The following is a 13,328-nucleotide window of genomic DNA, read 5'->3' as shown; positions in this document are numbered from 1 at the left end:
TATATAGATTTGTAATTTACTTAAAATCTCAACTCTTCTATTACTTATTAGCTACTGTATGTCCTGCAGGAACAGGTGTATTCTTTCCAGTCTGGCAGTGCTGCTCTCTGCTGCCACCTCTGCCCATGTCAGGAACTGCCCAGAGCGGTTGAAAATCCCCATAGAAAACCTTTCCTGCTCTGGACAGTTCCTGACATGGACAGAGGTGGCAGCAGAGAGCAATGTGTCAGACTGGAAACAAAACATCACTTCCTGCAGGACATGCAACAACTGATAAGTACTGGAAGACTTGAGATCTTTAAATGGAAGAAATTAACAAATCTATATAAACTTGTTGACACCAGTTGATTTGAAAGAACAAACATTTTGGTCAGAGTACCCCTTTAAACTCTGTGCTATTAAAATTAAAAAAAAAACCCTAATCAAATTCCTATGAAAATAAGGAAGATAAGCAGAACCTGCCATCTGCATTTATTGGATACATTTCATAGATCTCAGAAACATTACTGCAAAGAAACTAACATTTTGACATTGGCGTCAAACAGAGTTAGGTTATTGGAATAAATGAAGCCCGGCACATTGGTTTCCCTACAGATCCCCATATACATTATACTTTCCAGAAGGCTGTTACAAGATTACACATATTTGCCCAATGGGAGAAATGTTTTATTGATGTACGTTCACCAGAATGTGAATGAAGTTATCACACTTGAAAGAATCATTGATAGGTATGCTAGAATCAAAACCGCATGAAAACCACAATGATCTCACCGTCTTCTATAATGGATCCTGCAGTCCACAGGGTGAAATAGAAAAGAACAAGTATCCTCACGATCAGGGATGGGGAACCTTTGGCCCTCCAGCTGTTGAAAAACTACAGTTCCCATCATGCCTGGACAGCCAAAGCGTAAGCTTTAGCTGTCCAGGCATGATGGGAATTGTAGTTTTGCAACAGCTGGAGGGCCAAAGGTTCCCCATTCTTGCTCAAGATGTTCCAGGTGGCCTTTCCTTTGTTTTCTTCTTTTCTCCATGCAATGCTATAGTAAGTATGGCAATGCCAGCCTTATGATGCATGATGCATTGTGCATACCTGTATTTGTCTCGCTCTCCTCCCCATATGTGTTACATGTTACACTTTACGAATAACCGAACCACAGAAGCCAATAATAAGTGCCATACAATGCCATACACTGGCCAAATAAATCTTCTCTGTCAATACCTATATCTTCTATGCCGCTACCCAATAGTCTCTAGTCCCAGGCCATCATTGCTCACTTCAAAAAGGGCAGCAGATGTTCTCTTAGAGACTAAAAGGCCCTCATATACTTAAAAAAAAAAAAAAAAAATCATCCAAACCTGCTGGTTTTAGGAGTAGGAGAAGAGCTAAGCTGTTGCCAGAGCTGTCTGGTGGTGGCTTGCCCCTCCACTCTTTGCACAGAACATATGAACACTTGGCCAAGAAGAACTTTAATGTGTATAGAGGGATGTATGTATATACATGTATATATACACAACTTTAACAGTATATATATTCTATATGTGAAATACTGCCTGTAGGTAGACATTATTGTAAGGCATTTGGGAGCTGTAAAAAAACCTCTTTAGTGGAGCAATACAATAACCTTCTGCACAGGAGGGCATCCTCTACGTTATGTTCAGCTAAGTGTCTAAAGACATGTATGACATATGCTCAATACAATTTTCCAGATTACTTTCTGCTCATTCATTACAGGATTCCAGTTAAGCTTCGATAAATTGCAGATAAATTGTACATACAAGACATCATCCATTACTAGATGGACGTCTGGAAAAAGGTTTACAGAATAGAAGCTAACTTCTGATCTTGGGCAAACCACTTAAGTTAACAGTTGCACGGGTATAAAAGTTAAAAAAATAAATAAGTAATGTCATTTGTAATTTTTAAAGGGGTAGTGCGGTGTTAGCAATTTTTTCACTAAATAACACCCATTACAATGTTGTATAACTTTGTAATGTGTGTTATTTGGTGGAAAAAATGTATAACACCGCACTACCCCTTTAATAGGGGTTTGTTTTTTTTTTAAATTGAGAACCTTTATGCAGACCCTCTCAAATAGGCAAAGGTAAGAAAAAGGTAAACCCATACGTCAGTTTTGCCCCGAAAAACCCTTTAAAGTGTTGCATTAACTTTTGATACTGTATGTCAGAAGTTACTGATCACACTGGGTCTCTTACCTTAGTCCAGCTGAGATTAGGAGATATAGCTAGGGGGAGTGCATGGTAGCTCCCCCAGCTGTCAATCAATTTTAACTTGTTTTTTTTTATTATAGTCTAGGGAGCGAACAAGTCAGATGTTCCGTTGGCAGAGGAATGGAGTGCACAGCCACACACTACACCCTGCATGTAGTCTCCAAGGGGTAGTGATCTCAGGAGTAAGACCTGGAGTGATCAGTAACTTTTGACATGTCTGAAGACATGAGTTGTATGTAAACTTGGACTCCAGGTGTCACTTAATAGAAAAACTCTCCAAGAGTGCCTGAGAAGTTCTATACTATAATAGTATTTTTCATTCAAAAGCTGTGAAGCTTGATAGAAAAATGCAGAGCCAGCAGCTGTGCAAGAGGCACAAAGAAAACAAAAATTGTCTTGCGGCACTACAGAATATCACAATATAGCCCTGGCCTTAGCAGACAGACAATCTTGCACAACTTTTTTGGCTTTTATACCAAATATCTCTTAAAAGATACAGTAAAAGTCCAATCACAAGAGAAATGCCAAAGTGGCCGATTAAAACAAAGTGCAATAAATAAATCATATTATTTCAGCTCTATCCAGAATTCCCTATTGACTCTAGCGGCAATTGTCAGTGACTCAATGGAAAGTCTCGTACATCAGCAACGGAAACTCTTCATGCTTCAACAACCTGCAAATTGACCTTGATCAGCACCGCGGCTCGGAGACACCAGTGCGACTGATCATTTGCAGATTGATCTCTATTTGTTCAACAGTCGAATGTAATCATTAGCTGGAGTCAGATGGAACACATGCCACACGTATCCAGTGATTAATGTGAGGAGTTATCAAAATGACTGGAATATCTCCATCTACATGATATCATCATGTCACAGGACCATGCAGCAGCAAAGCAAGAAAAAGAGGAGGAGCCACATGGTACAAAAGGAGGGGATAAAAAAAAAAGGAATACGTAACTGCTGGAACCCATTTACTTCCCTGGGGATAAATATCAAGGGAACCATTACCATCTATCAAAATGGGAATAAAGGCAGGCGGCATATGGCCAAATCCATTACCAGTGACCCTAGAGATCATCAAAAGGGAAACAGAATCCATCCCAATCCCTCATGCAAAGAGAAAGATTTCTGAAACATCTGCGACCCAACGAGAGCGCCTGAGATGGTCTATACTACAATAACATTTGTTACTCAAAAACTAACTATAAAGCTTGACAGAACAGTGCAGTGCCATCAGCTACTCAACGGGAACAAACAAAAAGTAGATAATACTTAAAGGGGTTGCCTAGGAAAACACAAAGTGGAGTCCTGGCTAAGCGGACACTACGTAAAAGTTCCAAGTAAAAGCAGAGAGTGCTGTTCAAGCACCATGGGATGGATGCAGATTTGGATCAGGGCAGGAGAGTATGTGTGTTTTTTATTCATTTTAACATCAGCCTAAACACATATTCACCCAAATGAACATCAAATACTCAAAAAATAAGACAGTGTAAACCCAGCCCTAAGAGAAACCATAAGTTTAGACTTGAAAAAAGGTCAATTATGACTGTATACAGTGAAGGAGAGTTACTTACACTGGTCACTTTGCGGTAGATCTGAGCAGCGTTCTGGCATTCGGAGTATGGATATTCTGAGGTAGCCATTTCTAACATGCACATTCCAAAGGCGTAAACATCCACAGACTCATCATAGTGTTCTTCATACATTTCAGGCGCCATGAATTCAGGAGTCCCTGCAGGCAAAAAAAGAAGAAAAAAAAAAAGAAGTTTTCTTTATATTTCTCCATTAAAAGACTACCAGTTCATTTTTTCATACATTCACATAATATTTAAAGTGTACCTGTCATTTAATTTTTTTGGCAGAAATCAAGTCCAGCCAATTTTAAGGAACGTTGTACTTGGGTTTATTAGCCGAAAAAATGCATTTTTATCATGAAAAAGCAATTTGAAGCTTTCCCCCCTTTCTAAATTGTTCTCTATGGAGAGGGGAGGGTTGTAGGGAGATGAGGCAACAAAACAGGACAACAAAGAGTTAATTTACAGGTACATCACTGGGCTATCTCCTCTGAAGTCAGCACTGACCTCTCTGACCTCCCGCTGTATAATCCTTTCTTCTCTGCTCTGTTGCTGACTAATCTCCCTCCTCCCCCCCCCTCCCCTCTCCATAGAACAGACAGGGGAATATCTGATGCAACAAGACATGGATTTCCTGATAATGAGCAGTGAATGGAAAAGAGTATGGAGGGGGGACCTGGGGAAAGTCTTTTTGAATGCAGATAATGGCATATTTGCCTAATAAATCCAATTACAATGTTTCTTAAAATCGCCTGGACTATTGATTTCTGCAAAAAATAAAATAAAATACGACAGTGACACTTTAAATGTTATGTTATTAAAGCATACAATTAAGATGGTTGTTTTATTTTATTTTATCAGAGTTCACTTCATGGTGAAGCCATCTCTTAAAGAGTCACTGTCATTAAAGGAAATCCATGAGCTGAAATTCACGTTCCAGCCCCCTGATACTGTTACATAGCTGTTAGATCAGGGAGACAACTCTCACATCTGTCTGTGATTCCAGAATGCAGCACAATGCTTTCATTCTACAGTGAGTTACTTCTCACCTCCCATAAAATAAACTTTTGATGTCAGGCATTTCAAAAGTTATTGATCACAGTGGGTCTCACTGCTGAGATCCACTGTGATCAGTACATATGGCCGTGGAGAGAGCACAACAGCAGCAGCGTAATCCACTTACTGGCTGTATGTCTTGATCGGTTAATTTCTACAATGTACAGTAAGTCAATGAGAATACATTGTAGGAATTAGCGGTCGGCTGGGGAGTGAATTGCACTGCTGCCGCACTCTCTTCTCTGCTATATCTCCTGATCATGTCGTGTCTCAGCAGTGAGACCCTCTGCAATCAATACATTTTGACATATCAGTCTTATTTAATGATACTCTTTAAAGTGCCTATACCCCTTCAATAACGGTCTCTCGGCCTTCCTCCACACATGTTTAGCACAGCTAAACATTCATGTGTTCCCAATTAAGACGGGTAATGGTGCGTTTACACAGACAGATTTATCTGACAGATCTTTGAAGCCAAAACCAAGAACAGAATAAAAACAGATCAGGTCATAAAGGAAAGACTTTGGCTTCCAAAATCTGTCAGATAAATCTTTGTGTAAACGCACCCTAAGCAGCCGCCAGACTGCTCCGACAATTGCTTATCCCTCTGAGGAAAGGGTTTGGCAGTAAACATTCAACAAGTCTGACCGTTATCACCACCACCATCATGTCAATGTTTTTTTTTAGATTTACCCAGTTGGTCACATTACTTGAAAACTGCCTCATGATGCATCCTTTGCAGAGATGAGCTACAATATGAAATGCCAAACTAAAGTATTAGTGGTGAATTAGTTCTGTATAGAATTAGATCGATCTAGTCCTCTTATTCCCTGGAAAAGTCTGGTATGACTTTTCCAGAGAATTCGAGAACTTTAAGGGTGCGTTCACACGTACAGGATCTGCAGCAGATTTGATGGCGCAGATTTGAAGTTGCAGATTCAAAGCAAATAAAATCTGGGCCATTAAATCTGCTACAGATCCTGTACATATGAATGCACCTAAAGCTTTTTCTAGGCAGGCCAAATACCTCACTGATTCTTAAGTTTATTTTTCAGCATTTGCTTACCTCTGAGCCTTTAAGAATTTGATTACTGGTGGCTGAAGGTGGATGCAGCCCTAAGGCTGCCTGGAAAGCATGGATACAGCCATAGGCCATAGGCTGTATCTATGTTTTCAATGACTCTGTAGGCCTGCATGCAACTTCTTCAGCCACCAGCTGAAGGTTTTGGGTTTGGTTGAGCCCAGGTGTGCACAAGGTTTGCTCATCTGTAATTATGACCTATCATAATGGATGGATTTAGATCTATCATTATCTGCCCCCCTCTATTATTTATTATGGCTCGTTGCAGACTCTTAAGATTTATAAGTTAACTCTACCGCAGTTTGCTGTTTACCTGTTGCTTTGATCAAAACTTTTGACTTTAACTGAGGTCAATGCACAAGATTAAAAAGCAAACATTAAATTTAATTTAACTAAATCTAAAGCAAAATTAAAAAAAAAAAAATAAATAAAAATAAAATAGTACCAACAGTGCCCGACTTACAATAATATTTGATGAAAGCCTCTGACCATAGTGAGAACTGAGGTTTACAGTTACATTTCGAGAGCAATTTTATTCAATTGAAAACTCTTTTCCTCACATCTCCCAATCTCAAGGAACGTTTTCAGGACATAACAAGCATTACCTATTACACTTTTAGCGAAAGAAGCTCGTTTGAGAGTAGCCAGCCCGAGATCGCCAATTTTCACAGAGCCAGTTGGCCCTGTAATGAAGATGTTGTCACATTTTAAGTCCCGATGAATGATGGGTGGCGCCCGCGTGTGAAGAAAGTGCAAGCCTTTCAGGATCTGCCGACACCAGCTGCGTAAAACCTTTGGTTTCATCACCTTGAATCTCTTCAAGTATCTGTAGTAAGAAAAGAAAGTTATACAAGAGTAAGTTAGTTAGTACGTCTAACAGAATTGTCAAATCCATATATCATATTAAACTTTGGGATAACAATCTTGTTCTTATTTGGCAAAGACCAGCCCTACCAATATGTTAATGTTATAATATCCGGTGCTGGCTTTAACTTTGCCATTTTGGTAAGAAAAACATTGGTGCCTGACCCTGAACCCTGTAAATAACCAAAACAGATCCATAATATGAATTCAATAAATAATAAAATTGAGGAAATTTCAAAGTAAAAAGGGCAAATTTATTTGTTGCGCTTATTTCTAGTCATGATATATTCACAAAGGATGTTTAAAGAAGTGTTGTCCATCTTTGTTGCCATCAAAAGGACATTCAGAGGAACCATGCACAGCAGGTGGCGGCCAACTATGTTGGGCCAAGTAGCATTGGTAGACCATAATGTAAAATGCATATAGAGCAAGGGCTGGTATGCTCTACCATGAATTGTGGTTGGAACGTTGCCATTGCACATGTGTAACAATGTCCATTCATTTTGGCCCATAAAGGCATTGTTATACTTCAGCATCTTGAGTCAGTAAGTTTACTCACGTCTTCAGTGTCCCTGATGTCATAAGTTCGGTAACCAGAACTATACACTTCTTCCCCTTCAGACAGGACTCCCAGAAGTCGTAAAACCTGACAATGTTCGGGTGTTGTAAACCTTTCAGCATCTCGGCCTCTTCTTTAAACCGCTGTCTCTCAAGCTTTGTTAGTTTACGATCCTGAAGGCAAAACAGATATAAATGTCATATATTGTACATTGAAAGGAAGCCATGTACATCGGAATTACACAAATGTTTGTCTTAGAGCTGCTCTACCATGAATATTCATAGAGCTAATCTCGTCTTCATAACACATATGTAAGTTGCCAAGATACAAATAGCCTCACAAAACCTGAAGGAGATAGTGAAACATTTCAGATATTCAATGGGGAAAGATATTGTTTCTAGCACCAGTGGAGTTGCTGTGGGATGTTGAGAATTTGCAGAGCTTAAAGCTATGCCTCTGCCCCAATTTCCTCAGTTTTTTTTATTCATTTCCTTGGCTAAGCATGCATGTGTTCTCATTGGGGAAAGAGGAAAAAAGATGCCGTCAGACTCTTTGCATATCGTCTCTTACAGTAAGCAAAGATGAATTGATTATGAACAGATTTCAACAAGCCCGATCCCTAGCCCTGATGTCGGGGGTGGGGCCTGTCCTAAAAAGCAGACATATTAGAACGTTGGCTGATCCCACGAAAGTATGCAAGTTTAGCAAATCCTCAACCACTGTGTATAGTTACCTTTACTTTCCTTCCGCTTCGTTATCTTTTTTTCAAATGATGAAGTTGCACTGCGGAAATGTCACGATACTGCGGTAAAAACACTAAGGTACCAAGACAGCACCATGATGAAAAACTGCGATGTGCAAACACAGGCCTACTTGTCTAACCCATTCTATATTATTCTGACTCAGCTCTAATCATTTAGGGTGCCTTCACAAATAGTGTAGCTCAGTGGGATTTCATGCAGCAAATTTCGCAGTAAAATTAACTGTGATACGGAGTACCATTAAAGTCTATGGCACTTTATTCTGGCGGAAGATTTTCATTCTGCTGCAAGAATGTAGTGATAAAGCCTTGTAAAACCCAAAATGTAGTGCTGTTGCTATAGTAAAAAACAATGAAGCAGACATGCCTACCTGGCCGCGTTCCACCAATGCCGGCTCCAGGTCCCTCTCAGTGGGAAAATCATTGATCTGGAGCCATCATCGATGGGCATCGGAGGAGCACAGATATGTTTACCTAGCAACACAGCATCTTTGGTTTAACAAAGCTATGTCACTACATTCTCTTAGCAGATTTTCACTCTGCTGTAAGAAAAAAGTGCACTTAGAGTTGCAGCGGATTTCACTACATGTGAAGGCAACCTTAACAAAAGTTATCTTTCATTGGTGGTACTGCAAAGCTAAAAACCCCTTTACATCCCGCTTAATACTCCTCTCAAGGAGCCATCAAGTCACACTGACCTTATGATTTTAAATCCATGTATACATTAAGTTTTGTTTTCGTTTTTACAAAAAGTAAAAAAAAAAAGTTGTAGATTTTTGGAAGTAGTTTTATAACTCTAAAAATTCAAAGGAAGTTTGGCCTCTTTAAAAACTGACAGTTTTCCTATTAAAGCATCAGACAGGTGTGTTGTTTATTTTCCATTTGTTTCCATAAACATTATGTCAATACCCCCATCCCTTTATTTGCCAACAGTACCGTTCCCTGGGCAGAAAAGTCTTGTTTGCTACCAATGTGGTACCGACCTGGGCTGGACCACCTGTCTCCCAGGGACCCATGCCAACTTTATGGTCTATGGCATGGGTCTCCAAACTGCGGCTCTCCAGTTGTTGCAAAACCACAATTCCCATCATGCCTGGACAGCTAAAGCTTTGGATTTGGCTGTCCAGGCATGATGGGAAATGTAGTATTGCAACAGCTGGAGGGCCACAGCTTGGAGACCCATGGTCTATGGTATGTATGCTTTTCTGGGATTTGTCTTGCCCCCACATACTGATTATTCTTAATACTACATTCACTCAAGGAGCTCCATCTTTCACTCAATGGGATTCTTTTTGTGTCTTGTGTTTTACGGACCATCCAGCCTGAAAACTGAATCTTCGACAGAGGCCCTAAACCAGTAATGGGGAACCTTTGGCCCTTGAGCTGTTACAAAACTTCAATTCTCGTGATGCCTGAACAGCCAAAGCTTTAGTTAGAATGTGTAATGCTTAGACAACAATACCTTGACAAAACTAGACATTAAAAAGGATCAAAAACATCAAAAGGAACAAGACCCTGAATATAAGAAAAAAACCTCATGTGCTAATCCCTCAAATTCCTGAAGCTCCTGACTGTCCTGACCTGGTTCAAAGTCCTCCAAGTACAACCATGCTTGGCACTAAGAAATACAACACACACAGAAGAAATGGGGACATACTATTGTAAATCAGAACAAACTGCAATTTGTAAAATTAAGTTCTGGATCGATATTTTTACATATGAACCATTACCGCAAGCAGCCTGACAGAGATACGCCATAATCTAGTTGTAGACAGTCTTCACTACAGGAACGGACTACATTGTAGAACTGGTTTAATAGCCACAGTGACAAGTACAAGAGCTATGAAAGCTTCTACAGTAGCAGTGACCTCACCGATATGACCTCTGCCTTCTGTGCGGTATAATAAAGTAAGCATTTACGAGGCAGCCCGGCTAATGCTCACTACTCCTGAAGTAATTACTGGTCAGGGAATTAAACAGAATACTTATTAGCACACATCAATCCCTTCTGTACTGTGTGCACAAACACTCACACCTCCGTCATCTGCAAAGTGCACGGAAATTTTTGAACTGGATAAGTAAACTTCTAGCTATTGTGCTGCCCAATGCAAACCAGTAAAGGAGACAGGGAGGCTCAAAGGGAATCAATGGCTAGAAAAATCGCCCCTGCAGCTAGAAATACATTGCTACAGTACATGGCTCTGAGCTCTGTTTCCAGCCATATAAAACATTGCTATAAACATTACTAGAGATGAGTGAACCTCGAGCATGCTCCAGTCCATCCGAACCAGATCGTTCGGCATTTGATTAGCGGTGGCTGCGGAGGAGTTGTCCCTGAGCGCCAGAGGTTTCCTGCCAGTGGTGACTAGTTAGCAGCAGAGGACCCCATGCCTACATAGGTATGACTTATTTATATGGCACGGAAACGTATGAAAACTTATGACTGGAAACCATGCCTGGGGCCATATAAAAGTGTATTTATAGCTGCAGGAGTGTTTTTTTTTTTTTTCAAGTGATTAGTTCCCTTTAAAGGGATTTCTTTTTATGAAGACAGCATCTGCCCTATTAGGACCCATATGTCATTGTTGGGAGCCCATCTACATAGTAAGAATGGATCTAGCAGTCCTTTAATTCCCATCCACATAATACATCTGTATGACCACCACGTAATACCATATTCTCCCTGTAATTAGACCCCCCACCACCACCACCAACAACCAGGGTAAGTATCTGGTTGGCTGCGGTTTTCCCCTGAAATATCAACTACATGTGGAAGGCTTGTGAAACAACTACTAAATAGGCAAAAGTCCCAATGCCTTAAAGGGTTTTTTTTTGGACAAAGTATCAATAATCTATCTTTGTGACGGGTAATCAAGATTAGACCGTTAGATCGCCAATCAGCTGTGCTCTGACACCACCATACATAGAAATGCAAGCAGAAAGCTCCATACATTGCATAGTAGCCAGTGTAGTTACTGCAGATCAGCTCTCGTTTACGTCAATAGAAGCTAATCTGCAGTAACTCTGTTTGGCCACTACAGGATGCATGGAGCCTTCTGCTTCCTGCTTTGCTGAACTGTGTATGTAGTCTCCACAGCTCTGAGAAAACTGCTGATTGGCCACGGGGCGGGGTTTGATACCGATGATCTATCCTGGTATTGGCTGATTCTAGGCTAAAATAGTCAACTGGGTGGTCCTACTACAGAAAGTCCACTACAGGGCTTCCCTGTCGGTTGGTTCCATGTTTCACAGAACGGCAGAATAAGCCCTAACATTGTGTACTACACTGCATTATTTTTTTTTTTTTTTGACATGGTATATAGTTTTTGGGAGGACCTATTGCTGTAATTGTGCTATGGTGAAACAAGAGAATGCATTGAGGGAGGGAGGGGGCACACAGAATTCTGCCTAGGGCTGTCCACAGATGCTTATCCAGTCCTGCGGGCACCATGCACTGGGAAAGGTAGGCCATATGCTCATGATCATTTACAGGTTATTTCAACAGAATTTGAGAAATTTAAAAAAAACACAAAAAAAACCCACTGATTCTAGTGAATTCTTCCATTATTACCATTTGTTTCTTTATCTGCCAGGTATAGCTACATACTGTCATTCAGGAGTTTTTATGTGATACTATGGCTATGAATCATTGCAGTATCTTCTTTGCTGAACCAGGCGCAGCACTTAGTCCATGCATGCAGCTGTCCCCTTTGTTCTCCTGACTGCGTTTTCACATTTGTGTTTGAGAACATGAAAAGGGCAATGTACAAAAAAAAAACCAAAAAAAAAAAACACAAGACAAGAAAACAGTTTGCACTTTTTAAGGCTACATTAACATAGCGTGGGAAGAAAAAAAAAAAAAGAAAAAAAAACAAAAAACACTACAACTACAGCTGTAGTTTTCATTTAGCAATGAACACAGCTGTCAATGCAAACAATGGCTGCTGCTGTTTTACAGCGTGTGAACACAGCCTTAGATTGTGCTTTATGTACAGAAGACTGCAAATCACACATTTCGCACCAGTCTTCCATTGTCATAAACCAGGGGTGTCAAACTCTGGCCCACAGTGTAAATTTTAGACAGCGCATGAAGCACTAGAGTCTGCTGAATGCGTCATTAGGAGTATAAGGCTACATTCACACTATGTATTTTTACAACAAACAACGGCCGCTATTGCAGTTTGCAGTCTTTATTTACCGCTGTTGAGAGCCCTGGCTGAACATGCAACTACCTCCCCGGTTCCAGCACAGTGTTCCGCTGTCCCAGGCCGCTTACTGGTCTGAGAGCGGACTCAGGTGATGACGTGTCAGCCCCGTTCACCAAGTCAGCGGCTGTAAGGGGGTCCGGCCTTGGTCGGGCCGACATGCCACAACCTGGGTCCCCGTTTAGACCAGGAAGCGGCCATGGGAACGCGGACCTCCGTCAAAAATTGTCCATCAACAGGATTAGAGATGAGCGAATCCACAGTATGGGTATGTTCCCACTATGGAATATGCATGGAAATTTGCGGCGGACTCCGCTTGAAAATCCGTCTGTCCAATTGCTATTCCCAGGCTCAATCCGCCATTGCCCAAAGAATTGACATGTATTAAAGAAATGCTTCGCTACACCGTTGGCTTGTCAATCAGCTGTCTTTGAACTCTGAACTTTGCTTTGGGTACCTGGAAAAACTGATGCAGTCCTGGGAAACTTCTCCCAGGACTGCATCCAGATTTTCTCGGCATTAGGAGCAAAGACAGCTGGCTGACAAGCCGAAGGCCGAGCGCAGCAAAGTGCTTTGCCAATACTGTAGATTCACTCATCTCTAGTTGTGATTATATTATGGATATTTGTGTAACATATAAAAGATTAAATTTAGTATTGAAAAGATGGCAAATACCCTAAAGATACAGTATAGACTGGAAGGACAGCCTTAGCTCATACAGTGCATGACCTCTTTGTTCACTTTATTGCAATGCATTATTCCTTACATTATATATTATTAGCTCCAGTATAGGACAATACCATTCATTTTCATTTAGCAAACACATTATGGTTTCAGGACTCTGGCGATCAAGCTGGTTCCACTCAATGCACTTGCATTTATCCCAAATGCAGACAACTAGGGTTAAACACAGTCATATAGCCGGCCTCTAATAACACGCTGTAATAAAACAAGAAGCTGCGTCCTGCCTGTAGTGTGCAGAATAACGGTGGTGTTAG

General features: G+C 40.7%; 1 protein-coding gene across 13 annotated transcripts in view; it reads right to left on the bottom strand.

Moving 5' to 3' along the window:
* WNK2 (WNK lysine deficient protein kinase 2) overlaps window positions 1–13,328 on the bottom strand; it is a 149,633-nt gene that overhangs the window by 74,423 nt on the left and 61,882 nt on the right. For all 13 annotated transcript variants that reach the window (XM_069967054.1, XM_069967055.1, XM_069967050.1 and 10 more), the window contains exons 3-5: window positions 7,366–7,538; window positions 6,548–6,768; window positions 3,806–3,963 (exon numbers count right to left, since the gene is read on the bottom strand). In XM_069967054.1, the coding sequence (XP_069823155.1) occupies window positions 3,806–3,963; window positions 6,548–6,768; window positions 7,366–7,538 (552 nt within the window). The remainder of the gene's footprint in view (window positions 1–3,805; window positions 3,964–6,547; window positions 6,769–7,365; window positions 7,539–13,328) is intronic.

This window comes from Dendropsophus ebraccatus, chromosome 4, assembly GCF_027789765.1.
Source record: "Dendropsophus ebraccatus isolate aDenEbr1 chromosome 4, aDenEbr1.pat, whole genome shotgun sequence".
Taxonomy (NCBI): Eukaryota; Metazoa; Chordata; class Amphibia; order Anura; family Hylidae; genus Dendropsophus; species Dendropsophus ebraccatus.
Note: the sequence above shows the minus strand (reverse complement) of the source record. Positions and strands in the feature narration are given on the sequence as shown.